Here is a 26,839-nt window from a genome sequence, read left to right on the forward strand (position 1 = left end):
GGCCTTGTGCGGATTACTGCGGGATAAACGACACGAACAGAGGAAAACATTTTATTTTGCAAAAGCTTTTAAATACAATAATCCCACATCTTGTTTGTCACCATAGCTTGTAACACACACACAAAAAAACCTCTATTTAAATTGACATGTAAATGCATTCCGTAAAAAAAACCCAAACCAAAATAATGAACACCGTGGTGGACGGCTTCTCTGACCCATTAAATATCGCTGGTGCGTGGGAAGCTGCAGGCAGATTGCGTTTCCTTCGCGTTCGCAGCTCCAAAGCTCCCGGCCGGCAGACAAGCCTCGAGGAATTCTTCACGGAAGGCTTGTTCGGTTCTGCCCCTTTCTGTCTACGTCTGCTCCAGCGCCTGGGACCCCCAGGGCGCTGCGGACGCGGGAAAAGCCCTGCCCCGGCTGGGAGACCCGCGGAGCTGCGGGACGAGGAGAGGGGCGCCCGTGGCGGGCGGTGACGAGGAACGTTCCCGGCCCCCGACTGCCTGCGGGGAGCTGCTGTCGGCGGTGGCGTGGACGCTCCCCGTGCTGTGCCTTGCGCTGCTCCTGCCGTTTGAGACGGGCTGGGAACGCGAGGAAGCCGAGAGGCTTCTGCAGTCCCCGAGAACTGCCCTTCTTCCCCACTTGCGCTTTCCTCTGTGTCAGGAGGCGCCTCCTCGCCCCGCTGCGCCGCGCGTCCTCCGCCAGCCCGATCGTCCCCAGAGCCCCGTGCATTTCCCGCTCTGGCGCCATCAGAGCAGAGTGCCGCTTCCAAAAAATCCCCGTGTTCCCACCGATGCCGCTGGGCTTGTCTTGCAAGACTGTCCTTCAGGTTTTTTTTGTTTGCTTGCTTTTGTATGTGTTACCTACATTAATACCGGGCACATCTCGTATTCCGCAGCAAACCAGAACAAGCCGAACACCGTCGTGCAAACCCCGAGTTCTCTGGAGGCACAATAGTGAGGTACCTCGCCAAGGCCTGCTCGAGCCATCCAAGTGCTGTGACTCCGATCCGGGCTGGAGGGGCCCCAGAGGGATGACTTCCCTGGGCCTAACCACACGGCGAGTTTGCAAACGAGCCCTCCCTTCGTTAGCAGCTTGGTGCCTCATACGTCCAGTTAGCACTTTGTAGCACGCTGCGGCCGATGGCTTTTCCTTATGCTTCTGCTCACCGTTGGGAAAGACCAGAACTGGCACAAACTCCATGTGGTTAACCTTAATCCCCATTCTCTCAAAATCACTCTGCCACCAGCATAAGGAAGCAGAGGGAAGGTAGGGCTGAAGGGCCCGCGGGGTGACGGGACACAACCGAGGGCTCACAGGGTGACAGGACGCAACCGAGGACCCTTCGGAGGCATCTCCGCTTCTGACCGGCAGCTGGAGGACCCCGACATGGGTTCACCATCCTGCATACGGCAGCTAGCGACAGGCACGCGGCTCGCCGGCCGCCGAGGCGTGCGGCAGGAGACCGGCAGGCACCTGGCAGCGGCGCGAAGGGAACGCCGTGATGCGGAGCACTGCGAGGGGGGGACAGGGGACAGCTCAAGCGCTGCCTCCCCGCGCCCGGCTGCCTGCACGCGCGGGCGCGTCTCTGCGGCGAGGTGCGCTGCGGGCAGATCTCCGGAGCCGAGGTGACTGCGCAGCCGGGATCTGCGCTGCGTAGCTTAAACGTTTCTAGTTCTCGCCTGGCCTCCGTACACCGTAACCAAGACAGGAGATTTTTTGGGGCTCGATCTGTCCCGTCATTCTGCGCTTGTGGAGCCCCTCCACGAGCAGGCCCTCATTTGGGTTTGGATTCTGAAGCTTTGCTGCAGAACAAACGCTAGACACCAGTGCGGCGTCACCCGCAGAGGAGGGCTGCATACCGCACGCCGGCAGCTGCCTGGGCTGCCTCGCTGTCCACAAACAGAACAGAGAAATGCCTTTGAGATCACGACAGCCAAAACTGTGGTTATATTTACATGCATTTTCATATGACGGTATCTTCAAAGGAAAGGTATTATACAGAAAAAGTAGGTAGGCTCATGACCAACTTTAGATTTTTCCAAACTTAAATATTATACCATGACTAGAACAAAATAATTTCTCCTCTAATAGCGGTACGATGCTCACTTAGAGAGAAGGAAGGGAGACCTGTTGCGTTGCAGTCACAATCACTTTGGATCTGGGAATTCATTAAACTGTGAGTGTGGCGAGAGCGTGAGGTGGGCAGCTGCCTACAGGCGTGATAGATGGGGGTACAGGAGTCCCCCTCTCCTTCTCGGCTCCGAGGAGAGGGAAAGGCGAGAGCCGCCGGGCGGGGAGCCCCGGCCATGATCAAGGGCCACGGCCGCCCGGTAGCCGTTGTCCAACGGGGTGCAACAGGGTATCCCCGGGAGCGGGGTCAGCCCTGCCAGGACAGCCTGCATCTAAAAATGCTGTGGCCACTGGAGGGCCCTTCTTGGGCAGCCTGGTTTAGGAGTGCTCCTACCCCACGGGCTCTTCTGCCCTCCGCACAGCCGTGTCGCACCGTTACAGCGCCCTGCCTCTCCGACAACCAGCTCTGCCTGTCGGAGCTCTCCTTTCCCTGGCTGGCATGCAGATGTCCGTCACCGAAGTACAGAAGATCTTGCCAAAACCGCTGTGATCAAAACACCTGGGTGCTACAGGAGCTCTTCTCGCTCCACCTGATTCTTTGCAAAACCTTACAAAACCCTCAGTGTTTTTGATGTGTTCATGACAGAGACGCAGGTTTCAACTCACGGTGTTTACCAAGGCCTGACTCCCCTTTCTCTCCAACAGGTCGGTGTCCGGGATCAGTCCGTGGAGGCCTGTCGAGCTGTGCAGCGGGTGGAAGGAGCTCTGGGACGGTCCAGCCAGAGGGACCCAGCAGCCACCCGCAGGGTCCAGCTCCCCCCGGCAGCCAGCCGACCGGCTGGCGCCGACCGGGCGCTGTCGGACTCGCCGCCCCAGCTGAGGGACCCCTCACGGACGCTGGCAGAGCTGCGGCAGAGCTGTAGGACACCGGTCGTCATCCCTGGAGACTGTGGACCTGAACCTGCTGCCCCAGCTACGGCGGCAGCGGCGGCTCTCTGCCCTCACCGGCCCCTGGCAGCATCTGCGCCCACCCAGAGCGGCGGGAGCAAGGCAGGCTCCAGCCCCTCTGTGCCTGGGCACCGAATGGGACAGTGACGGGACCAAAATGGCACAGCCGAGGGGCCGGAGCATCCTCGTCCCCCCAGCTGCAGGATGGCGGCGCTGACTTCTGCCTCGTCCCCCCCTTTAGGCTTTTATAAGTAGCGATCAGCGCTCGATGCAGCCGGGGGAACAGCGGTACCTAAAGCTCGGAAGCACTGCTTGTTACCTGTGCTTGTGAACGGACAGCATCGAGCCTTCGTGAGAAGTGCCGATAAACTGAGCTAACGCGGAGCGGAAGAGCCTGTCTCCGGCTCATCCCGATGTAAAACCCAGTATACGTCGATGGGGAGCGATGCAAACGTGGGCAGAGACAAGCTGATCACCTTCCAGATCATAACAGTCACCTTTGGCAAAGGCATCTTTTTTTTTTCCTTTATATTGTTCGGGTTTATTTTGTTCCTTTAAAAATTCTATTATTTTTCTCAGCCACTTTATATTTGGTGTTCTGAAGTTCTCACTGACACTTTCACGTACAAGTTTCAGGACAAATTCTGCTGCAGAGCCGTCAGACGTCTGCAATAGCTGGGTTGGAATCAATGCAGTTACTCTGCACACACGTCTCCAGAATACGGCCCTTTATTTCACAATGTCCGTCTCACCTGTACAGAAGGGAACATTGGGTATTTCTTGGCACTTCACATTAAATTCATCAGATCCCATCACAACAGATGGACTCAAAGTATCGGAGACACTGGGCCAATTAGCAGATTAAAGGTTTCCGTATCAAATACCTCTCTGCTACACAGATGCTGTTTTTAAACAGAGAAAATGGGAAATAACTCAAAATATCTCTACTCCTCTTAGCCCTGACCTAGGGGCCTACGTCCCATCTTCCAATTATTTTAAATTTTCTCTTTTTTGCACCACAGGCCGTGATCCAGCAGAACACGGAGGAACATGCTGTATTTTAAGATTCTGAATAATGGCTGTGAAATTTTACCTTGGGGCGTGCAAGTGCCCTTTTGAATCAAGCCCGCAGTCGTTAACTCCCAAATGAATACACAGTTTCCAGCATCAGAAGTGAGTTGGTGAATTCGGTTAATAAGGAGGAATTTTATCTTTCAATGTGTTTTGTGATATTCCATGCAAAGCACTGAAGCGACGATGACTTGACCGCTTCTTTTGCAGCTGCGCACAGTAAACCTGCGTGCCCGAGGCACAGATCACTGCTGTCCCGTACCAGAAAACGCCAAATTTCCACCAGGGAGATTCAACGCACAAAGCTGCATCCTCCCCTTACCCCGAAGAGGTTGCTCTAAGACACGCACAGTTTTATGAACGCTCCGACTTCGGGCAGTGACCAACTCCGTGCTGATGACAGAAAAATAAATAGATGTGATGTCCCCATGGTGAAGAAAGTCTCTTCTTGCCCTACGGGCAGCGTGGTGGCACAGAAGACAACTTCGCAAAGACAGCGTTGTACTTCCCCCGTCTCTCCGCTGAGGCCACTGGCGCATTTGTAACAGAAAACACCATCGATGTTCCTGTCTGCTCGGCAGCCGCCGTGCTCTTCGCATGGGTGGCTGCGCTTCAGCGGAGCGTAAAAGCATCTCTGTCCTTCCTCAGCGCAACGTGCGAGGCCTCGCGTAAGGTGCTTTGAGACCCTCAGCTGGCAGGGGGCAGGAGCCATTAGTCCGATTACCGGCCGTCGCGCCCTGACCGCCCCAAGACGACCCACACGCTCCTGTGTCAAGCGGCGACGCGCGTTAGAAGGTGCCTTACCACCGGCTGGGTGTCACGGGGTCCCTCGGGGCAGGGCCGGGGGTGACTGGCGTAGTCATCCACCGGAAGACCAAGACAACCATAAGCAGACATACCTATATAATATGTGCAGTGGCCATAGATGCATTTGCACCATGAAGGAAATCATCACATTTTAGACCGCATAAAATGATCAAATTCCAGAATTTTTTAGGGCCAGGTGTCTCTGCCTCACTTGCTAACAAAAAGAGAAGGACATGTCCAAATGTGGCTTGGATGAAGCGGTGCAGCTGTCAGACGTGGTGTTATTTCTCCACTCTATTTCAGACAAGGAATGCAGAAGTACTCTTCTGTTTTGCACTGCATGCTGCAGACAGAAAACTCTCTCAGTAGCGTTTGGTTTGCTTTGTACCTTTTCTCTCACGCTCTTCAGCTTTTCCAATAGAGCCACCAGTATCAGAATACGGGGCTGAAGTACAGGCATGACTTCAGTAAGCAGAAAACCCCAAGCCTCTCTGTAGGGACTACCTGATTCAGGCTTTCAGAGCAGACTGAGATAAGGCAGTGTAAGGAAAGCCCTGAACCTACCTAAACGCTCTCCATGTGGTTTTCAGTCCATGGATTTTTACAAGTCGGCAGGGTACTGCTAAGAATTCTCCAAAAAGTATTTAAGAAAATTGAACCCGTTACCACTAAGCTTAAATTCACCCTGGAGGAGGCTGAGCCTCTAAGAAAACTACTGGGGGGCCCACAAGTTGTTCGAAGTTGAAAAGCATTGCTCCGGTTACAAGATCAGACTGCCAGCGAGTCCGCGCAGCGACCCGATTCAACATAGTTACTCCTGAAATTCAAGGCAGGTAGTGATGTGCGAAAAGGAACCACGACGGGAGGCTGCAGGCGGGTAAAGCTCAGCTGGCCCATCGAGTAGGACAGGACTCCCCGATATTCCGCCCACAGGCACCACAAACGCTACGTGAGGCTGCATGAATTATCGGCTTACACAAGAGGCAAAGAACGAACGTGGCAAAGACGGGGAGATGAAGACGACAGCATCATCATCGGCTGTTTTTCCCTTTGCTAATGTTCCTGCTCACTCAAATTACGATGCTGGCTAGAATTGGGCTTTTCAAAAGACTGAAATTACTAGCAAGGCTCTGCCAAAAGACAAGTGTGCTCCCTGCACGCCTGTAACAAGGACTGGGCTGCTTGCAATGCAAATCGTTTAAAAATAAAAGAAAATTAAAAAACCCAGAGCACTGTATGTTGGTGCTGCTAACCCCTCCGCCGCCATCCTGGGTGGGGAAGGCAGAAAGTCTACTCAGCAGTGCGAACGCGGGGCTCCCGCCCTCGGGGAGGGAGAAGGGGCCGTTTGGGAACATGCACGTCACTTGGGTCGATGCGTCTAAGCCTTCTTCGGTGAACGCGACAGCCGGGAGGTGCTACAATATCGTGGCTCCGGCAGCATCCTCGCTCCTGGGGTCCTTCAGGCCGATGATGAAACTGTTGGTTCTCCTGGCCCCGTGAACGAGGGAGACCACTTTGACTTTATCCACTTGATGGCCCCTGGCCACAAGAAATTCAATATCTTCTTCAGGAAACTCACCTGTAGGGATTTCAAGAGAGGAGCTGGTAACTGAAACCGCTGGTGCCTTTGAAGCAAAGCTCTGTTCTAGGCCTGTTGGCCCCGCAGCGTGAAGGCAACCGCCGGAGCCCCGCCAGCGGTCCCGGCTGGGGCGAGCCGAGCGGGACCAGCGCCCAGCGCCCGAGGAGCCGTCTTTCAGCCCTCAGCAGCCCAGGCTGTTCAGAGCCGGGCAGCGCTCTGTGCGGTGGGGAAGCGCAAGGATCCAGAGGACCACTTAAAGATGTGGAAGATCCCCCTCTTTGGAAAAAGGGGAAAGCACGTTGCTGGCGCCTACTGTAGTTGTTCTTCTTACAGAACACGAGGCAGTCCCCGCTCTTAAGAGCTTACTTACAAATAATAGTTATTAACGGTTATTGGTCAAAACAAGATGCAGGGCAGCTCAAAACAAATGACAGTGAAACAAGTTGCCAAATGACAAACTTTGTGACAAGCCTTCCAACTGCCCCTTCACGTATTTCTTAATCTTCCAGCCGTCTACCTTAGGTTATTTGCTCTTCTGCTTTTGTTTTGTTTACTTGAAGTTTTGTGATTTCTGTATGAACAGAAGTGCCTCAGGACACGGAGCTGGGGATGCAGCTGGACAAACCGAGCCGGCACACAGAAACCCCACTGTTATTTATGCTATATAGATTGCAGATGTGCCTTAACATATATCCTGTTGATGCCAAATGTCCACACCCACAAATTAGGACCTTTTGAAGCTCTGGATTTGTTTCAATTACATTCTAGTTTCCAAGTCTGCAGGCCACGCTTGACGGACATTTTTATATTTTCCTCTGAAATGGGAAGGCCTAGAAACTTTGGCTATTTTGTGTGAAATGAGAACCAAATTTCGCTTCTGGTTCACTCTGGTAAGGCACGGGGCTTTGTGAAAAACACAAATGGACCAAGACTTGTAATAACAAGGGCAAGAGCTGGCAGCGCAGCCTCCAGAGCGCCAGCATTGACGCTGCATTTCCAGCACTGTCAAGCGACAAGCCTTGCCATAAGCCTTGTCTTCTCCCCAGCTGGTGGAGTTAAGGGACACAGACTGGAAAGTGAAAGAATATCATTTGTGGCAATGGTAATAACGTGTAGATCTGCTAGCTTTCAGGACCTGGCTGGGTGAAGCTGGGGTTGCAGTCTTGTTTGTTTGGACATCCTCAATGGCATCAGATTGCCAGAAGGTTTTAAGGATGGGACGAGGCTGCTACCAGGCGGCGAGCTGGGGCAGAGGAGGGCTGGGGAGAAGCACCTGCAGGAGTCTGGAGAGGAGGTGCCGAGGGGCCAGGGAGCATTGCCAAGACAAGAGGGGAGGGCATGGCTCAGTGAGGGCTCCAAGCTTTGAAGAAGCTCGGTTGCTGCTTTTTGTCTTCCCCAAAACCCTCTGCACCCACGGGGACCCTAAAGCACGGAGAGCTGTGCGCTGGGCTCTGGCACTCCCACAGCGGTGTGCTAAGAAAACCCCGCTCCTTTTCCGAACACGCCAGATTTGTAGGCTGCACCACACCCCATGGCCATACTCACTGTCAACCTGCAAGGTGTTGGACTGAAGCTGCGGGTGAAGTCGACCAAGTGACAAACTTTCACTCAGATTCTTGTTAAAGGTTAAAACATTTACCAAAACCTGCAAGAGAATAAACATCCTCAATAATAAAAAAAGCAATGAGAATAGGAGAAGCCAGCTTCCTGAGCGTCCCCCTAATTGGTGGCTCCAACATCATAGAATCATAGAATCGTCAAGGTTGGAAAAGACCCTTAAGATCATCGAGTCCAACCGTTAACCTGTCACTGCCAAACATCTGCAGATGCAGCATGCAAAGGAGATTCTGAACCCTTTCCCAAACTGCATGAGCTAATGCAGGGGTCTGCAGACACGAAGAGGCCCTTGAAGTCTGGCCTGTATACTGCTGGTGGAAAAGCAGTACCTTTTCAGGATTGCAGGGGCTTTTGTCACATAGCTCCTGCTAAATTAGGAGAGTTGTGTCTCTGGAACATGATGTAATCTCTAAATACGTGTTTGTTACAGCCAAAAGCTCAGCACGTGACTTCTCCAAAGAAAGCATTAGGAAACAATGGTTGGCTTCAGTTCTGCTCTGAATAACGCCTTCCAAAAGGTAAGGAAAATGGGAGCCATTCTTGTTGTGCCTTTCTTTTTAGCAATCCATTGCTGTTGTGCATGCAATCAAGCTATCGGCAAGTACTTCACCTCATTACCCATCATAAATTAGGGGGAGCTGCCCCATTTATAGCAAGTGCTGAGCAGGGAGGAATTCAGTCGGGAATGCACTAAAAGGAGCTTTTCACAGGGAAAAGGGCTAAAGGGTTGCCAGTCTACTGCAATTCTCTGAATACAAAATGTTCCTTTTTTTTCCTAATGATCCTTAAGACGAGCTTTGAACAGGTATTAGAGTGACACAAAACCATTACAGATTTTGCCAAGGTGCTTTTCCTCTACAATTGTGAGCACTGCCCCAGGAAAGGTGCAAGAGAAGTAAACCGGTAGCTCTTAAGAGATTTGAAAAAGCAAACATGTGGAACTGGTGACATCGAAGACTGAACTGGTCATCTCGTGGCCACCAGTTCCAACACAGCCTGGGACATTAGGAAGGGCAAGCCTGCACGGCGGGAGGGGACCCTGCTCGGGGCTGACTCGAGAGCTGCTCTGCGAGGGCGGGTGCCCGGACACCGCGCTGACCTGAACGATGCTGCTCAAGGCTTTGTCCCCGTTGTTAGCTCCCAGACACAGGTACGTCCCGCACATCCCCTCGGATGGTCTCACGATGGTGGGCAACAGGAACGACAGGGGCCGTTTCCGAGGCTGAACGAGGTTTTGCTGCAGTTGAAGAAAAGACACACCAAAAAATTTCAACAAGCCGACTGAAGCTTTGCTGGTGCTCAAGTTGCGCAGGTTAACTTCTTATTCTTTATGCTTCAGCCAGCAACTGCACTTGCGCAGTTTTACGAGGCTGACATCCTCGCTGCTATGATAACGCTCTCTGATGTTAACAGGATCCGTCCCGTTTCACGCCGTGGCGCTCCCTTACGGAAGGTGTACGGAGCCATTCACCCACTTCTGAAGTACCAGCCCAGCGAAGGGGGACGGTTTGACAATACACGGCAAGAACAAGCAACAAGGCAGCACTGGAAGCACCAGTACTGGTCTGTGATTGTTTCTTTCCAAGACCTGAAGATTTTTTTTCTGCTGTTACTTTTAAACCCACAGAGCAGCAATTCATAGAGAGAGTCCTTAATTCAAGTCCACGGAAAAGGACGGTTGCTTTAAAGTGCACCTGGACTGCAGGGAAAATAGGTAGCTGAGGTGTGCGGCGGTGTTTGATAAAACTGCATTATAATGATAACTGATATATGTGAAGCCTTCCGTTTACTCTGTTTCAGTGGCTCATATAATGAAAAAATAGGAGCTTTCTACAGACTGTTGTCTCTCAGTTATTAATAAGGGAGTAAATAGCCTCCCTGTTGTGGAGATGAGAATAAAATTGAAAAAAAATGGTACAGACAGCTCAAATAAAGAATTTGTCATGTCATTCATTACCGGCCTGGGAATGGAGTGGTTCATTGTTTTATTTTGCCAGGAGAAGTCCAACATCTGGCTGTTCAGGAGGACTCCAGAGGGTGTTATTATTCCACTGCCAAAGGGACGATTCAAAGAACTGAAAAGAAACACGAAGAAATCTCATAAAAATCCTCCCAGAGATTTTTGTACACCTCGAGGCTCTCAGGGCTCCAATTTTCTGTCCCATCTTGGCTTGACAGAGACTCTTCGCTAGATCTTTCGGGCTGGTTAGATGGGAGGAGTGGAGTCTCCACGCACGCATGAGCAGGAACCACGTGGGCGATAGCAGCTCTGTCCCTCCCTGCGTTTCAGGATCTGCCTCCAGGCCTCCCTCAGCCCTCAACTCTGGCCATCACCTCTTCTCCAGGGAGCAGATTCAGGCCAATCCAGACACGTTGCACTGTGAGCGGGCTGTAGGATCGCACAGGGCAGAGCAGCGCCAGCTCACACGTCTCCACCCCGTCTTCCCCAGTTCTCCTGTTGCAGGACTCACTGGGACAGAGCAGCCCAGCTGCTCCAGGCCCGGTCCCATCCCGTCCTGTTGAACCTGCTTTCTGCTCCCCGCTCCCACCCTCCGAGTACCTTACGGAGGGAAGAAGTAAATCCTTTACCTTACAACCGCAACAATGAAGTCATCAGGTCCCATGACAAGGACCTGGCTAGCAGCGGGCCCGCTCTCCACGGAGAAGTGAGGCATGCGGAGATCAGACGAGAAGGACTGGGAGTCATTAATCAGCTGGCGCAGGGCGTTAGCTTCTGATTTACTTCAGCAGTGAGGGAGGGAAAGAGGAAAGCAAGCCGTGAGCCTGGGAAGCCGAACGTCTCTTGGTCTCTCTGGGGGGTACACCTACACAGCTACTGGCGGTGCCTCCCCGAGGGGGCTGGCACCGAGGACAGGGAGCTCCTTCGGTTCGCCCGACGGAAGGAGACAAGATGGCTCAGTCCGCACAGACAGGCAACACCCTGGACCTCCCGGGCTCTGTCTACAGCGGCAAACCCCCGACGGACAAGGGGGGCACCACCCGCTGAATGCCCGTCCTCCAGGAGGAAGGCAAGTCAGGTCCAGCTGTGGCCACCAGCCGTGGCTGAACCTGGCTCCGAGGTGGGAGGCTGGGCTGAAACCCCAGGCCTGGCCTCTCCCCCGCGTCTGGGCGTACTGCAAGGGCACCGAGCCCCACGGTGGGGAAGGGAGAGCCAGAAACCGCGTGTGTGGTCACGACCACGTGGATGGCCGTTTGTCCGACCTGCTGAGAAGGAATATTTAGAGGGGTGAGAAAAACCCTCAAGATGAAGCTGGCTCCAGGAAATCTCTGTGTGCGGACATCCCACGACCCATCCCCAGCGCCCCGTGGTATCAGCTGTGATCCTTGTGGAAGAGCGAGCCCCAGGAGGAATCTCAAGGACTGGCCCTTCCTCAGTAAAACAGAGGTAGAAAAACCTCAGTTTTCCCGGTGCACTGAAAGGAGCAAATCTAGAAATGATATCCAAACCACACATCTTGCGACTGTCACCGTGCCCGGTCAGCCTCAGACCTACCTCAGCATGCCTTCTGCGGCGTGACTGACGGACACATCATCAGACGGGTCTCCCAGGTTGCTAGCTAGACTCAGGGCTATTTTTAATGTCTACATTGAACACACAAAGAAAGAAAGAAAGAAAGAAAGAAAGAAAAACATTTAGGTGGCTCTGGAAATACAACTTTGGATACTCCAAACAGGAAGAGGTATCTGGTCTCCTGGCACGTTGGCTAAAGCCTACGAAGAAAAATGTCTAAAAGCACGGTCCTGGGAATACCTCAGTGCAAAGGGCTGCCGCACGTGGGTACGGGGACCAAAGGGCACCAGTTTGGCCTGGCAAACTGTGTGCTGGGGAGCCAAGCGTATCCCGCAGCGTCTGTACAAGGTGGAATGCGCCTGGCAGGAGCTGCCCAGCTGGCTGAGCCAGCTCAGTGGTTCCGCGGCACGGCCAGCTGGCCCGCAGGGCCACCAGGATGCCACTTACTTTCTATCTCCATTCCTGAGTGGTCACCACAACAGTAGAGATCAGACTGAATCCCAGTGGGACAGTGGGTCCGGGGCTCACTGTTGCCTCTGGACGGCAGCTCCGCTGGCACAGCACCACTGTCCTGTCTGCTACAAGGATGTGGTTACATCCTCGCTTAAAATTCCCAACTCGTACAACCCAGCTGTGGCTCTGTTAGGCATCTAAGAACATAGCTCTGCTTGCAGAGCAGGAAACGGAGCACTTAGTGACTTCCTGGGAAGCTGCAGTGTCCTGGGAGGGCTGACAGCCCTAAATACTGGAAAAATCACGATCTGGACCGCTGAGATCATGAGGTGGGCTAAAAGGTAAAGATTTAAAAAAAATCTAAAGCGTTGGGTCAGTTTTCCTTGTCATCGCCACGCATAGGTTTTTGCTTGCAGCGCCACATCGCTGACTGTCCTTGCAGCGCTCTGGCATGGCCAGGGCCACTGGAGCGTGAGAGGCGGGGGAAACCGATGGGAGCACCCTCAGCTGCTGCGGGGTCATTCTGAGGAGACGGCTGCGTACGAGAAATGGGCAAAAGCCACAGTTTGTTCTTCTGAAAAAGATCTGCCTAAGCAAGAAAGAGCTCAGCTGAGCAGGAGGCTCCAGCATCTGCACCTACCAGAGGCAGCAGCACAGCTCAGATTTACACCTTAGCAGTCTATTTGCTCATTCTCCTCTGGGAATTACCTACAAACATTTTTGTACAACCAAGGAATAAATAAATTATTCTCTAGCAGCACAAGAAATTCAGCCAAATGTTGAACCTCCTCTTACCTCTGCCATCCAGTGCAGGATATTCCCCCTGGACACCTGACCCGTGATGTTAAAGCCCTCAAGGATGTTCAGCGCTGTGATCAGTGCAGGACCCGCGTGTGGAGGCGGGGGGCTGAAAACAAGATGACCTGTGAAGGGAAGAAGGGAGGAATGAAGCCGCTTTTGTCAGAAACTGCCCAGTTACAATACTTCCCCATAAGCTAGTGTCCTCGAGGACAGGGAAACCTTTCCAGATTTCAGGGGAAATAACAGAAAGCAACACGATTTGAAAAGGATTCCCAAAACATTCCTGTTGTATCTTTCTGTTTCTTTATGACAGACGAAGGGCGCCCAAATAGGGATGCTTTTTTCACACCTGAAATTCAGTTCTTGTTGGCTGGCTGGTTGGTTTCTGAACTGCAGTATGGAAGAACGGAGATAAAATGGGTTTGCAACATGACAGCTCTAAGGAGAGTAAATACAGGGGTTTCTAGAAAAGAATGACATTTTAGAAACTTTTTGCATAAAGTTTTTCTCCCCTGTAGATCAGCTTTGGGAACTGTCTTGGGATGTAGGTGCTAGCCTATGGTCCAGCTTCTATCTAGACATTGCATCAATATGTGATCATGTTGCATCTTTACACTCTAACGCTATCAAAATACCATCGGTCACTATCAAGGGAAAAACGGGCCCATTTCAAAGTGCTGGAAACCTCCCAAACCACCTGCGATGCAGCAGTGTAGCCAGGCAACAGCAGAAAACTCCCTGGAGGGCTTTTCTGCAGACGCCGCAGCGCAGCTTTGCCTTCCACTCTTGTTAAATACTGCCGCCACCTCTTGCCAGGTGAAGCAAACTTTTAACGGGAGTTGCATGGCAATGGGTCAGGCCTTTACCTCGATAGACGGTGTGGACGGGATTCTCCACAGTGACACTGTAATTGCTGAAGTCTTCCTCCACCAAGACTCCTCCGTAGTTGCGGACCTGCATAGGAGAGCAAAGTGGTGCACGCTGAGAAAGCTGGGTCAAGGCTTTCTGCGTTCCTCGCGCTGGCCCGGGTGAACACATGCCACGCTGTCAAACAAACAGCATTGAGATTCCCCAGCCAAGTGCCAGGTTCCTCAGGATGCCCTGAAAATCCACGCTTTCGTGGCCTTGGTGGCCTGGCTGGCCATTCACCACCGCTGGAAGGCTCTGCAGCTCGCCTCCAAAAGCTCACCCACCCGCTGGGCGCTCCGAAGATGTTCTGCCTGCCCACGAGGATGGGGACTGGCCCTGCCTCGCAGCCTTCTCTCCCCTGGGTGGCAAGCGTGAGTCTGGTAAAGGTTATGAAGCATTTGAACACTGCCAGGACAAAAGATACATATGGATCCAGGAGAGAAGGAACCTGGGTGGAGCAGGCAGCCATCACTAGAAATCTTCAGCACACAATTCACACCCATTTTTAATTATTTCAGGTGATAGTGGGTCTGCTGTACCCTTGGTCTTTCTGTAAGACTCCTAGAGGTACAATTTGCTGGGCTTAGTAATTTCCATGAACACAGTGAAGATGGGTAATTCCCTCCACTGCAGGTCTCCTGTGGTCGAGTCATGATGGAGATGAGGTAGGACCATCGTGACTGCACTCTGCTGATCTTAAACCCCCCTGAAGCAGGTAACGCTCTCAGTCAGCATACAGGTGCTACTGTGCTCGCGGGCAAACGCTTTCCTTCCACCCAGGAGAAGCCACGCAACCTGGTGAGAGGTTCTGCTGGGGCGAGTTTCTGCTCTAAGTGCTCTGGATTTCCATCCAAAAATGGGCAAGAACAAATAACCTGCGCATGCGCTGATTGCTAAGCTAGCCAGCTAACTTGGCAAGAGAAGTCCTTCTCTGGCAGAAACAGATGAATCCTGGAGCAGGAAAGCTAATGCAGGGCACGTTGTGGGGGGCAGCGTGCCGAACCACCCCAAAGCTGCAGAAGGTGTACCCGCGGCTGGGGATCCCAGCCCCCTTCCCAAAGCAGTCCCAGAGAACAGGCCAGGCTGAAGCCAAGGGCCGGGATGAGCCAGCAGGCGCCTGTGCCAGGAGCCGGCTCCCTGGAGCTCGGCCAGCGGAAAGCCCGGGCGAAGCAGCGGGAACCGGGGCCGGAGGAGCCTGACGGCACAGAAAGGGGAGAAGCCCTGGTCAGCCACACGCTGCAGACGCCATCTCAAATTCCCCAGAGAGCACCTTTTCGCACCGGCGCCTTCCCGCCAGGGGTGGAAACAAAGGGGAGGGTGTTCTGGAGCTTTACTTGATTTCACCACATTGATGCCCTCCCTTTGCTGGAACAATAAACACTTTGCTCTGCTCTGCAACCAAGGCTGGAGTTGTGCACTTGATTCCAGAGCTTGCCAGGGTCTTTGGTGTTGCAGCCCTGGGCCTTGCTCCCCCATGGAGAGTTTGCGCTTCCCTGCGGCAGCCCTCAGGCCAGGGAGCGGGGTGATAAAGCGGGGTTTAGCTGGGGAGATGCATCACAAGCTTGGGACTCTTGCTGTTCCTCGTTCTCTACCTCTGCTGTGGTCCAGGTGAACCACAGGAGACTTCCAAACACAGAGCTCAGAGGTCTAAGGCTTGAGCTGAACGAATCCATTTCAGATTACTGACGACACGCTAAAGGTGCATCACTTGAACCACGGTGGTAGGGGAAAATGGTGCCACAACCACCCTGACTGCAGCTACCCAGGTATAAAAGCTGTTGGGTTTTTTTTACCAGAATAATTGCTTTGTTTGTTGTTGCTATTTTTTCCAGAGCACCTCTAACAGCAGCAGTTAAACTAGGGCAACTCTAAGTGGGACCAAGCCTGTCTGATCCTCTGCTCGCAAGGCTCACAGTTTTATTTTTAAACCTTCTTCCTGGAGTCCGTATCTTACAGTCCCATTAACAACAAAAATTTGCTTCTCAGCAGTGGGGCACCTCTCGTTACGGGGAAAAAGGGGATGTCACTAATACTAACACAGCCCAGAGGGGGTCTTGAAATTGAGATTTTTTTACCTTCAAAAAAACAGTCCGTCCTGGTTACAGAGGAAACAGAGGTTTCACTTCTGTAGGCTGTGGAAGTGAGCTGTGTGTCACGTACGCCACTGCACGGACAGGGACAGGAGAGAAAAAGGAGGCCCCACGCATTTGTCCCCATCATTGTGCTGACACTTGGCTACGGCTTATCCCAGGTTGTCACCTTAAGCAGGTGACATGGCAGGCGGCACCCCCAGCCCGGGCTGTGCGGCGCGGTCGGGCAGAGACGGGGCCAGACATGGCTCACCTCGGAGACCATCTCCTGCGTCAAGTTTCCGCTGTAGAAAGCTGACGCTCCTTCTGCCCCCAGCAGCTCCAGGACGGCCGCGAGGTCCAGGCGCCTGACGAACATGCCAGGCAGCAGGGGCTGGCCGTCGGGCAGGAAGATCTCCCGGAATTTGTCAGAGTAGTTCAGGTCCTGCAGTTCACTCACGGCTTTGGCTGCGGGCGAGAAGGGGAAGCACATGCAGAAAAGCCAGGGTGCAGGAACACGCAGGGGGCCTGGGGTCACTGTGCGCCTGGCGGGGATGTCGGAGACTTGCTGCTGCCTCCTGCCCTGTTTCAAGACTAGGGGGAGGCTGGATCGTGCATCCATCAGAGCTGGGAAGGAAACCCAAAGAAACGCCCGTGCCTTCCCTGGCTGGCCCTGGGCGGCTGCCCAGCGTGGGCTGCTCTGACCCGTCCCTGCCCAGCCCTGGGAAAGGGCCCCAGTTCTGCTGCCACCCCGCTCTCCCCTTGCAGACCATGGCTCACGCGTTGCTCAGCTCCCCACATCACCCATCTCCAGGTTCAAAGAGCCTTCATTTCCCACAAATAACCATCTACATCCCCAGCTGCCTCGCACCCAGCGCAGTGGCCAGTGTGCTCCTCCGTGCCGAGCAGCCACCCTTGGCTCCCCATCAGGTACTCACCCAAATCGTGTGTGACATTAAACCCGTCCTGGGCGACACCGGCCACGAGGCCCAGCAGCTCGGACCACGGGAGTCTGCCAAAGGAGAAAGGACAAGGAGAAAGGTGCCTTGGAGGGGTGCAGCAGGGCAGGGTGGCGGGGAGCAAGCACAGGGCTCGGCTCTGCGGTCACGGGGCTGAAAGCCCAGGCTGTGGGGCCAGCGGTGGCCAAAAGGAGCACTGAGCTTTCAGTGGCTTGTTTCTTTTTAGCAGGATCATCGCAGTGCTCCACCATGTGCACTAGAGAGGAAGGTCAGTGCAAGGACAGGGGAAGGGGCATCTCTGGAGCAAAATCTCAAGCCAGGCCCTGGCCCTGAACAAGTCCTTGGGATCCCTCCCTCCCTGTCCCAACAGGGCATCAAAGACAGCCACGCTTCTTAGGGTCCAGCTAAAGAGAGAATGAAAATACAGACATGCATGGAAATGTTCTGCGCCTGTTTCTAAGAGAACATTTATTGTCTGTCTTGTTAGCCAAAATTTCACTTTGCAGAAAACCTGACCGAGCTGAATTATTTCTTTTGTTAAAGGAAGTACCAAAAAATGAACACGTTTTTCAGCGCAAGCCTCCAAGTACCCCTTAGCGAATGGTTTTGACGGGTGGCTGAGAACATGGTCTGATGGCGAGGGCTCGCGTGCTCCCAGCTCCCCCCCGGGGACCCCAGGGCACAGCCTGTGCAGCACCAGGACAGCCTGCCCGTGCCAGCCTCCTGTCTTACCTCCCGTGTAACTGGTGCGCCTGGTGCATTCCTCGTATCATGCCTGGCACCCCCACGAGCAGACCGGGCTGTAAAATAGGAAGGACAAAAAGGAAGAGTAGTCTCCTTCCCAGGAGGACACGGGACGTGGTCCCCAACTGCAAGTCAAGAAGATGCAAGTCATGTTCACACGGGCAGTGTCTGCATGGTCTTTAGGAGAGGGGCAGAGGTCTGTAGTAACACACTAAATTAGGGAATAAAAGTTTTTGGCAGGAAAGAGGCCAATTCAGTCCTGGTCTCAACCCAGTTCGGTCAGGAGAAATAACTCAGCAGAACGACATGGGATTGTGCTCCTTCCTGCGACTCTTGTTCTCCCAGCTCCCCGCTGCCGGGGGACATGCCTTTTTACTCCCCAAGTCCTGCAGGCTCCAGGCATTTTCGGGCCGCCAAAGAAGTATTTTCCCTGGACTCCCCGTGTCTGTAGGGCCCGGGATCTCCCATGGTGGGAGACGCCTCCTGTCGCTTCCCCGGGCATCTCCCCCTCTGCCCGAGAGCTGTGGGGAGCGGAGAGCTGGAGACATCAGCCAGCTACGGCGCCAGAGGGGTCGGCCGTGGGACACTGTTCCTCACCTTGGTGTCCTGCTGCAGGTCCCCCTCCAGCGGGATGCCCAGGGGAGCCACCTCGCGGAAGTCGATCACCCAGCTCCTGTTCTTCCGGATGTCATGGACCAGCATCACCCCACCCCTGCAGCGAGACGGGGTCATGGCACGGCACCGGCTGTCCCTGCAACAGCCGCTGCCGTAAAGCCAAAATGAAGAGCATGGGTGCTACTGGGGCCGGGGCTAGTCCCGGCGTGATGGGGCCATCGTAGCAGGTCGCCAGCCTCAGCGGTGACCCAGGGCTGGCCAGCAGTGCAGAGGAACACTGCTGCCCTTCCCCAGAGAGCAGTCAGGACAAGCCAGCCAGGGCTGGTGCGAGACACAGGCAGCCCCGCGCTGAGGCTGCGGCGAGGCTGGGTCAGTCCCTGCCAGCCTGGCGAGGGCCACTGGCTCTGTTCCACGGCCAGGCGGGAACTATCTGGGATTTTCTTTCTAATCTGAGCAGTTTTGCAACAAAACAGGGCTTTTGCTTACGACAGCAATTCGTGGCACAGCCTGGAGAAGCTATCAGGTGGCAGTGTTTTATGCAACACTCCCAAGACCTCCTGCAGAGCCGAGAGCACCAGGCTCACGTGGATGCCTCCCTGGGGCCGCGGCTGGGAGGAGGCCACCCCTCGCCGCCATCCCTCCCCGGGCTGCTGCCTGGAGCCCGGCTGGGAGCTCAGCCTCCTGCTGCAGCAGGAGCAGAGCTTACGGAGGGAAGCCCTCAGTCTCTGAAAGCACTGGGACTGAGCCCAGGGTGTTGCAAGCTCCTGGCACACCCGCAGAGGGGCTCAGCAGCCTGTGGTCACTTTTCCAACCCTCTGGAGCCTGAGGCTTGGACTTCCTTGGCAGCCACTATGGCAGACGCAGCTTTCCCTCCCTGGAGGTCTGTGTCCCTCGCTGTCAGCTCAGGGCACAGGAAGGGTCCCCATCCCTGTGCAGACGTGGACACATCCACGGCCTGATGTCAGTACCATGCGCTGGGACTCGGGCCACTGTGAAGGCACGTCTCAGCTGGTGGGGCAACCACCTGCTTGAGGGTAACTGCAGACGACAGCACGGGGGCGAGCGATCAACACTTACCCGCCGATCCCTGACGTGTGGGGGTTGACGATTCCTGCGCAGAGGGCCGAGGCGATGGCCGCGTCTACCGAGGAGCCCTGCTTGTTGAGCACCTCTATGCCCAGCGCCGTGCAGCGGGCAGCGTCCGTGACCACGGCGCCGCGGTGGAAGATCTGCCGGAAGAGGAGAGCGGTTGTGCCCGGGGAGGGGTCCTGGGGCCGCCCAGATCCTCACTCAGCTCTGGGGGACCTAAAGCCTGAGGCCAGCGCCAAGGCTGTGGCTGATCTGCATTTTCAGGTGCCTCCAAATGCCAGTGGGAGCAATACGTCCCTTGGCACGTCCCTGCACCAGGGCAGCCGTGGCCACTCTGCACACAGCCGTGGCCATCAGCTCAGCTAGCTTTCAACAGCAGACATGCTAAGCTGGTGGGCCACATCTCACCCTGTCCTCCACAACCCCAGGGAAGAGTGGGACTAATCCTCACGAGCCATGGGCACTGGTGTGCTGCCACTGCGCTGCCGCACTGCGGTCGCTGCAAATGGGAATACGGCTGCAAGGAATGCAGCATCCCCCCGGCTTGTTCTCATCTTCCCTGGTGCCAGCGCCAGTGCCAACGCAGTCACAGGAAGTTTTAAAAGATTCATTTTAACCCTGTAGTACAAACTGCAGCACCTCAGCGTGAGCCAGAGCGGCCTTGGGAAGTGCGAAGACGGAAGGGCCATGGCAGGCTGGCGGGCAGGACCGGCCCTCCCGGAGGCGCCACGAAAGGGGCTGTGTTGCGCAGCCCCCCTCCGGCGCTGCACGCCGGCCAGCCGCGGGGCCAAGCCCCTCTGCTCCCAGTGGTTGCGTTTTGCATGCCAGTGAGAGAGCAATAAATTTAAAAAAAGCAAATCTCTTTCACACAGACTTGCAGGCAGCTCTGCCCTGCTGGGCGGCACGCGGAGGAGATGATGGTGAGCACTGGCCGCCCCTTGGCCCTCCTCAGGCTGCAGCACTTGGCAGGAGCTGCTCTGCAGGAAGGTATCACCCCATGGCCATTGCTGCCTTTGCTCTGCCATTTAGCGCTGGTCTGGGGGACAGATTAGCAGGAGGTTCAGCTCTGTTTTCAGCCATTCCCTGCTTGGTCCTGGACGGATCCTTCCAGAGGTGAGCCTGGGCACAGAGATCCATTAAACTCTCTCCAAGTGGAGATGTACGAAGGATGCCTACTGCTTGACTAAGGCTTGCTTTCTGAAAGCATTCACATCTGGCTCAAAGCACAGCTGGAGACACAGCAGTGGGGCTGCCCGTTTCCCCCAGCAGCATCCCCAAACCTGCCAGGCACAGCCACCCATGTCCCGGCCGCGGGGCAGGCGCCGAGAGCCCAGCTCGCCTCTCCGAGCACAACCCACAGCCGCAGGAAAAAGCTCTCAAGGCAACTTGGGGTGGAAATGCAGAGAGAGCCTCAGCGCCCAGGGTCTCCCGGACACCGGCCGGGGCTCACCAGCACTTACCCCGCTAAACTGCTGGCAAGGAGGGAAGTTAGGGAGATTCTCCTATTTTCGGAGCCAAAGCCTGAATGCAAAGCCACTGTTTCAACTTACCTGAGGGTCCCCAAAATAGATCTGCATGATCAGGGCCACCGTGACCCCCGTGGCGAAGGTCAGGCAGGCGGTGATGATGACAGTCAGCCCATCCTGCCGGCAGCTGCAGTCTCCAGAGAAAGGGTCCTTGCTGGTCTCCCGGAGAGGGGACACGTCCTGGCTTCCCATCTCCGACGAGGACGAGGGCAGGCGCTGGAGACGCGCGGACTTCAGGAAGGAGTCTGGGTCTTTGTGGGCAGCAGGGAGAAAACAAGTGTTAGTTATTGCGCAACACGGAGCTCTTATTGCGGTGTTTACCCAGCGCTAACGTTACACGTGCCCCTTCCAGCAAGGCTGTTACCTTCCCTATTGATCCCAGCTCTCAAGAGACTTTCTGGCTCAGATGCTGCTTTAGGTCATTTTACTGATCCCTTCCTTTAGCTCTGGTTGTTGCAAACTGACTTCCCTGGAGATTAAGAGGGACAAAAAAACCTGAATTTTGCTCCATTTCAGTCCAGTCCTCAGTCTTCAGAGACGGGCCCACAGTTACTGCTCCGTTTGGAGAGGTTCTTAACACAGCACTGACTTGCAAACAGGTCTCTGAAATGCAGCAGGACTGAAGAAGAGGAAATTAAGATATAAAAAAAAAAATCCAGCAGCCTTAGTTGGAGCTATGCTTGAGCGAAAGCACCTGAGCAAAACTGAGGTGAAGCAAAACGTGTGGCCTGGGCACAGGAAACCCCTCTACCGAAGCAAGGCAAAGTGAGGGCAGAGAGGAGCAAACCTGCAAACCGGAGGGCCTCGGGGCGTCCACCTGCTCCGACACAGGAAAGGCTCTGCTTTAATTCCTTGCTTCCTCCAGCTGACAAGGCCCACCGTGAAATCAAACCGCTCGCCGAACGCCCAGCTCCGAGATGGCAAACGCAATGGGGCAGGGGTTTGCTGGGCATCCGCCAGACGGCAAACAAGGCTCAGCAGGATGAAAAAGTCTCTCTTTTGCTCTGAAAGATGCCTTGAATCTCTGTTTGCGTCAGCTGCTGCCTTTGAGGAGGGGAGGACGCCGGCTGAGCGTGCTCTGCCTGCGCACGGGCGCTGCCGGGCACACAGAGCTGCTGGTGCAGCCGTGGGGACGTGCCCGTCCCTGCCGGGCACCGAATGGGACCAAGCGGCGCAGGGCATCATCCAGGGCTCCTGCACGAATTTCTTCAGGGGGTGCCGAGAGCCAGCGGGGGCTGCAGTGCCCCGTGCATCCGTAGGGGGAAGAAGAGGAGCACCGAGTGGAAAAGACAAGATGAGAAGCTTGTGCCTCCACCCAGGGGACGTCTCCTGGCTTTGGGGTAAGGGAAAAGGCAGTGAGCAGGAAAACCCGCATCCCCCATCACCCCGCCGTGCCCCTCCGTCTGCTCGGGCGGGCAGCACCTCCCTGGGGATGCCAGCCCTGTCCTTGCCAGGACATTAAAAAGACCTCCTGGGTGCAGCTCTCCGGGGGCCAGGTGGGACTTAGTTTTAATTTCGGTGATGCTGCAACCAGGAGTAAACCCCCTGCAGGCAGGGAATCCCCTCAGGGTGAATTTTCTCTCATTCATGCTGCGGTGATTTAGGAGCACGACTGGGAAAGGCTCAGCTTTCCCAGCCTGCGCCTCTGCGCCCACGCAGAGCCCCTCGCCGGCACGTCTGGCCCGAGTGAGCCGGGCCTGCAGCGTGCGGGAGGCCTGGCTGCGGGGGCGATGGGCTGGGGTGCCTCCAGCGGGGGCCACAACTGGCCGGGCAGGGGGTGCCACCGGGCAGGGATGTCACATACAGCCCCCAGCACCCCGCAGCGGGACATTGCCCCCCCAGCGCAGAAACGGTGAGGAGCGAGCAGGGCTCCTCCGCCCGCAGGACCACAACCGTGGGAAAGGACAGGCCACAGCCCTCCAGGGCAGCCTCTCCCACCCACGCAGGTCCCTTTGTTCTCCGCCAGACATCCCGCGTGGCCTTGGGCAAGTCACTTGCTCTCTGTGACCACTGGCGCTGCACGGGGACACAGGGCCGCGGTTTGGGGACGGGAGCAGCTGACCCATGGGGACAGTCAGGAGCACAGAGGGCAAGGAGCAGCCATCGAGGCCAATATCCCACCACCACCGTCCACGCTTGAAAGAGAACCACCAAACCCTACTTGGCTTCCATGGGGGCCGTGAAGGAGACGTGGCCTCACGGGGGAACCAGCGCTTTGGGGAACCAGGGCCACCGCAGCTCTGGCACCGCTGCAGAGGTGACAGCAGAGACCGGAGCCGCTCGTGGGCTCTGGCAGGTGCTGCAATGTGGGACCGTTCAGTCCTTTGGGGGGTCTGTCCCCAGCACCGACAGCACAACAGGGGCTTCCTCCTCTCAATGAGATCTTCTGGGCGGTAGAAACCAAAGGTCCGGGTTCCCTCCCTGCCGCTCCGGCAGATAACGTGGCATGGAGAAGCAGAGCCAGCTTCTGCAATGCGCACGCAGCGTCGGCTGAGCGCGAGTTTCCACGTGGCAGGAGAGCAGCAGCTCCTCCGGCCTCCCTGCGTTGGGCACCCGGGGAGCCTGGGACCCCGCGCGCGCCAGGGCGCCGGCACGGCCGACACCGCACCCGGCTCTGCCCGTGCTCCGCGAGCGAGAGCGGCCTCGTGCTTTGGGCAGAGCTGCTCCCGCGGGGCCGCACGTGGCGGCTTCGCCCCGACAGCGCAGGGCGAGATCGGGCAACGGGAGCTTCGCCCGCGGGCAGGGCGGAGGAGCGGGGCACGGGGGCTGCCCAAACACCGGCCCCGGGGTCTGGGGTCGGCGGGGCAGAGACCTGCCCGGGTCGGGCAGCAGCCCCGGGGCGAGGGGACGCGTTGCTCGGAGAAACACGGCGTGGGGGAGAAAACACGTTTCTCTGGACTATCGAGAAGGAAGCGATGAATTAAGAAGAGGCGAAGGGCGCCCTCGGGGACCAGGGACCACCGGGCTTTATTGCGGCCGCGCGCCCGGCGGGAGCGATCGCCAGCTCCGTGCCCAGCCCCGCTGCCTCTGGCTGCCTGCGCTGCCCGCCGCTGCCGGGCAGGCGGACCAGGCCCGGGGAACGGGAGGGCGCCGGGGCCCGGCCAGGCCCCGCTCCCTGCCGGGGGGCCGGGGAGGGGGAGCCCCTCGGCCCGGGCGGGCGGCGCCGGGGCGGGCGGTGCGGAGGGGAGCGGGGCCGGGGGCGGAGCGGGGCCCGGGGGCCGGCGGGGGCCGGGGGCGGAGCGGGGGCCGGGGGGATGCGGGGCCGCGGGCGGGCTCGGCCGCCGCCCCTCACCCGTGTCCTGCTCGCCCAGGAACGCGTCCTCCTCCTTCCGGGCGCGGAGGCCGCCCTCGGCCGCGCCGCCCGCCTCCTCCTCGGGCAGCCGGGGGAAGCTGGTGATGCTCATGTAGTCCACGGGCGAGCCGGCGGCCAGGGCCCGCTGCCGGCCTCCCCCCGCCTCCGCGGGCGCCGGCACCGCCATCGCCGCCGCCGCCGCCGCCGCGCCGCCGGAAGGGGCCGGGCCGGGCTCACCGGGGCGGCGGGCGGCTCCTCCCCGCGGCGGGGCCCTGAGGGGGAGCGGCCGGTGGCGGCGCCGAGGCCGCCGCGGGGCCTGCGCAGGCCGGGGCCCGAGCGCTGGAGGGGCAGCGGCGCGGCTCGGGCGGAGAGGAGGGGCCGGGCCGGGCCGGGCCGGGCCGCAGCCGCGTCTGGGTCGCCCCCCGCCCCGCAGGCTGGGCCGGAGCCGGGGAGGGGACGGGGGCTCAGAGCGGGGGCGTCTGCCGTGCGGGCCGAGCCTGCGGGGTGGCCGGGCCGGAGCCCCGGGCCCCGTCTCCAGGAGGCTGGGGGAGCCCCCGAGGGGGGTTCACGCCAGCCGCCGGCGGGGAGGCTCACGGGCCGCCGCTTCGCCCCCTGCCGCGGCGGCGAGGGGCTCCGGCACCCGGCGGGGCACCGCCAGCCTGGGGCGCGGCCGGCTCGGCCTTCCCAGGCGCGGGCCTCCGGAGCGGAGGGGCGGAGACCGCGGTCTCCCCGCGGCACAGCGGGTCTCGGTTGCGATGCGGTGCGGCCGGGCGGGCGCGGCCCCGGCCGAGCGGCTGCGGCCTGGCGCCCGGCTCGGCAGGGGCCGAGGCCACGGGGCAGCGCTGCCGGCCGGCGCAGAGCCGCAGCGGGGCCGCAGGACCAGCCCTGCCCGGGCGAACCTGAGCCACGGTTACCAACCGTCCGGCAGAGAGTTTTGATTGAAATACGTACGGTGGGGGAGGCCTGGCTGGCGTGGGCATTTCTGAAATCAAACTGGCCGAAACACTTTTTCCCCTACGTTCTTTCAGAGCTTGGCCTAAAAAACACCAGTAAAATAAATGGAGGATGGAGGAGGTCGTTTCATTCTGGGCTGAACAAAACGCTCCAGGTCTGTGTTAATGACTTCCCTCCCACAACGGCCCTGGCCTCTCCCTCTCAGCTTGGCACCGTGCTCGGCTGCCAGGCGTGAAAACCCCTCCTCTGCCTGATCTGTCCTGGGCATCTGGTGTTTTGGGAGACGGGGCAGGCTGAGTGCTGGGCTCTTCGGCTCCGGGGACGTCACCCGAGGGGTGCGTGCCCTACCTCCTCGCCCTCTGACGAGCCAGCTAACGCCCTCTGCTCTCCCCGCGTGAGCAGCTCGCTCAGCGCGCCGTAACGCGGGCGGACGTAAACCTTCCTTCGCTGCGGCAGCGGCAAGGTTTTGCCGGTGCCTTCCAGCAGCCTGAGGGCATGTGGGACACTGCTGGTTATTCCCTAAATACTCGTGGGAGGATAGTTCGGCTTTTGCAAGCCAGGCTCAGCCTGCTCCGTTGCGGAGCATTAACAGACACCCTTGAAATGCAATGCCCAAGGAGGCGCGGGCAGGGACACTGCTGTCCCAGGAGGTCTCCGCAAACGCTGTCCCCAGTTGTCAATACGCGTGTGACTTGGCAGCGCTTGAAGACAAAGCTCTACTTCCCACTTCTTAGGTTTTCGAGACCCTGCTGGCCCCAGACCGACCCAGCCTCTACTGCTCTTGTGTTCCTGCAAACCAAAACCAGTCAGCTTTGTCACCTGCGGGCAGCTGGATCCCAGTAACGGCAAGCGCAGCCTTTGGGAATCGCGCTGGGGAAACGCAGAGGTGATGACGCCTTCACGGAGGGGACAGAGGCTCTCAGGGGCGTGCTCCCAGTCCCCACAGCCGCCGCTGGCTTTAAGGACATCCCAAGCACCGTTACAGACAATGACACCAGCGACATTCCCTTGCTGGACCATAACCACGGCTAAGAAAGGCACATCGCGCTGCATGCTCAGCCGTCGCCGCCGCAGAGCCGCCCCGCGGCGGGCAGCAGCTCTTGGCTGGGGTCTGGCGACTGCCGCTGCCAAGGCACGCGATGCCCAGCCGCACAGCCGCCTCCCAACACCTTAGCCCATCTTTGCACCGGCCGGCTTTCCTTTCAACACCAAAAATAACTTGCATTAAAGTTTGAACAGATACGATGCTTGAAGCCCAGGAAAGACCACAAGAAATTTCTCTGCCAGTTCCACACCAGAGCACACTTGCTCCTCCCCTCGCGAGGAGGTTAGGCCAGGGAACGGCTCGCTCTCCTTCCTGCCAGGGACTGGCTGCTTTTTGCTGAAAGCCAAAGCGACGTTCCTCCGTCTGCAGCTCGTAGTGAGCTTCCCGGAGCCCGCAGGCAGCACAGCCTCTTCTCTGCACCATGGTGCAGAGCCCATAAGGGTACCACGGCAGCTCTGCCACGGCTGCGTGTCGCGGGGCAGGGGCTGCTGCTGACGGAGCAGCACAGCGTACACAGGGCCGCTTGGCTTAACCTGCCGAATCGCACATTGCAGCACGGATCTAAGCATTAGCTACCACTTCCACTACAAATGCTTCTGACCCCTTCTAAAAGTGCAGGGCTCAAGCCTGCAGCACAAGGGACCAGAGAATCCCGAAGAGCTGCTGGCTTAGAGATTTACCAAAAATCAAACCTGTAAAGGAATCCCACACTCCCCCCATTTTACAAAACGTCAAAGACCAGAGGATACAGAAGCTGCA

The 26,839-nt window shown here is 57.2% G+C and overlaps 3 protein-coding genes across 6 annotated transcripts in view; all 3 read right to left on the reverse strand.

The window, feature by feature from the left end:
* AAR2 (AAR2 splicing factor) overlaps positions 1-26,839 on the reverse strand; it is a 287,818-nt gene that overhangs the window by 14,137 nt on the left and 246,842 nt on the right. The window lies entirely within an intron of this gene.
* GGT7 (gamma-glutamyltransferase 7) lies at positions 338-24,268 on the reverse strand (the record flags this gene model as incomplete). 4 transcript variants are annotated; one of them, XR_014229685.1, is made up of 16 exons in its annotated part: positions 338-3,770; positions 4,112-6,475; positions 8,021-8,120; positions 9,192-9,329; positions 10,050-10,167; positions 10,682-10,834; positions 11,607-11,695; positions 12,873-13,000; positions 13,745-13,832; positions 16,131-16,324; positions 16,795-16,868; positions 17,548-17,615; positions 18,157-18,271; positions 19,252-19,403; positions 20,814-21,040; positions 21,285-21,358. XR_014229685.1 is itself a non-coding variant. In XM_082326189.1 (15 exons), 15 exons carry the CDS (start codon positions 24,266-24,268, stop codon positions 6,312-6,314), a joined length of 1,995 nt encoding a protein of 664 aa, XP_082182315.1. In that variant the 3' UTR covers positions 338-6,311. The 4 variants fall into 4 exon arrangements, 3 of the variants coding, with proteins under 3 accessions (XP_082182315.1, XP_082182313.1, XP_082182314.1); XM_082326189.1 differs by lacking the exon at positions 21,285-21,358 and adding an exon at positions 24,082-24,268 and having other exon boundaries at positions 338-6,475; XM_082326187.1 differs by having other exon boundaries at positions 338-6,475.
* LOC309597176 (uncharacterized protein) lies at positions 21,321-23,709 on the reverse strand (the record flags this gene model as incomplete). Its single annotated transcript, XM_082326300.1, is given in 4 exon segments — positions 21,321-21,408; positions 21,577-21,845; positions 21,847-22,122; positions 22,951-23,709. Coding segments are annotated over 4 exon segments (1,350 nt in total), but the record flags the coding sequence as incomplete, so codon positions are not given.

This window comes from Platalea leucorodia (genome assembly GCF_965183815.1).
Source record: "Platalea leucorodia genome assembly, chromosome: 13".
Classification (NCBI taxonomy): domain Eukaryota; kingdom Metazoa; phylum Chordata; class Aves; order Pelecaniformes; family Threskiornithidae; genus Platalea; species Platalea leucorodia.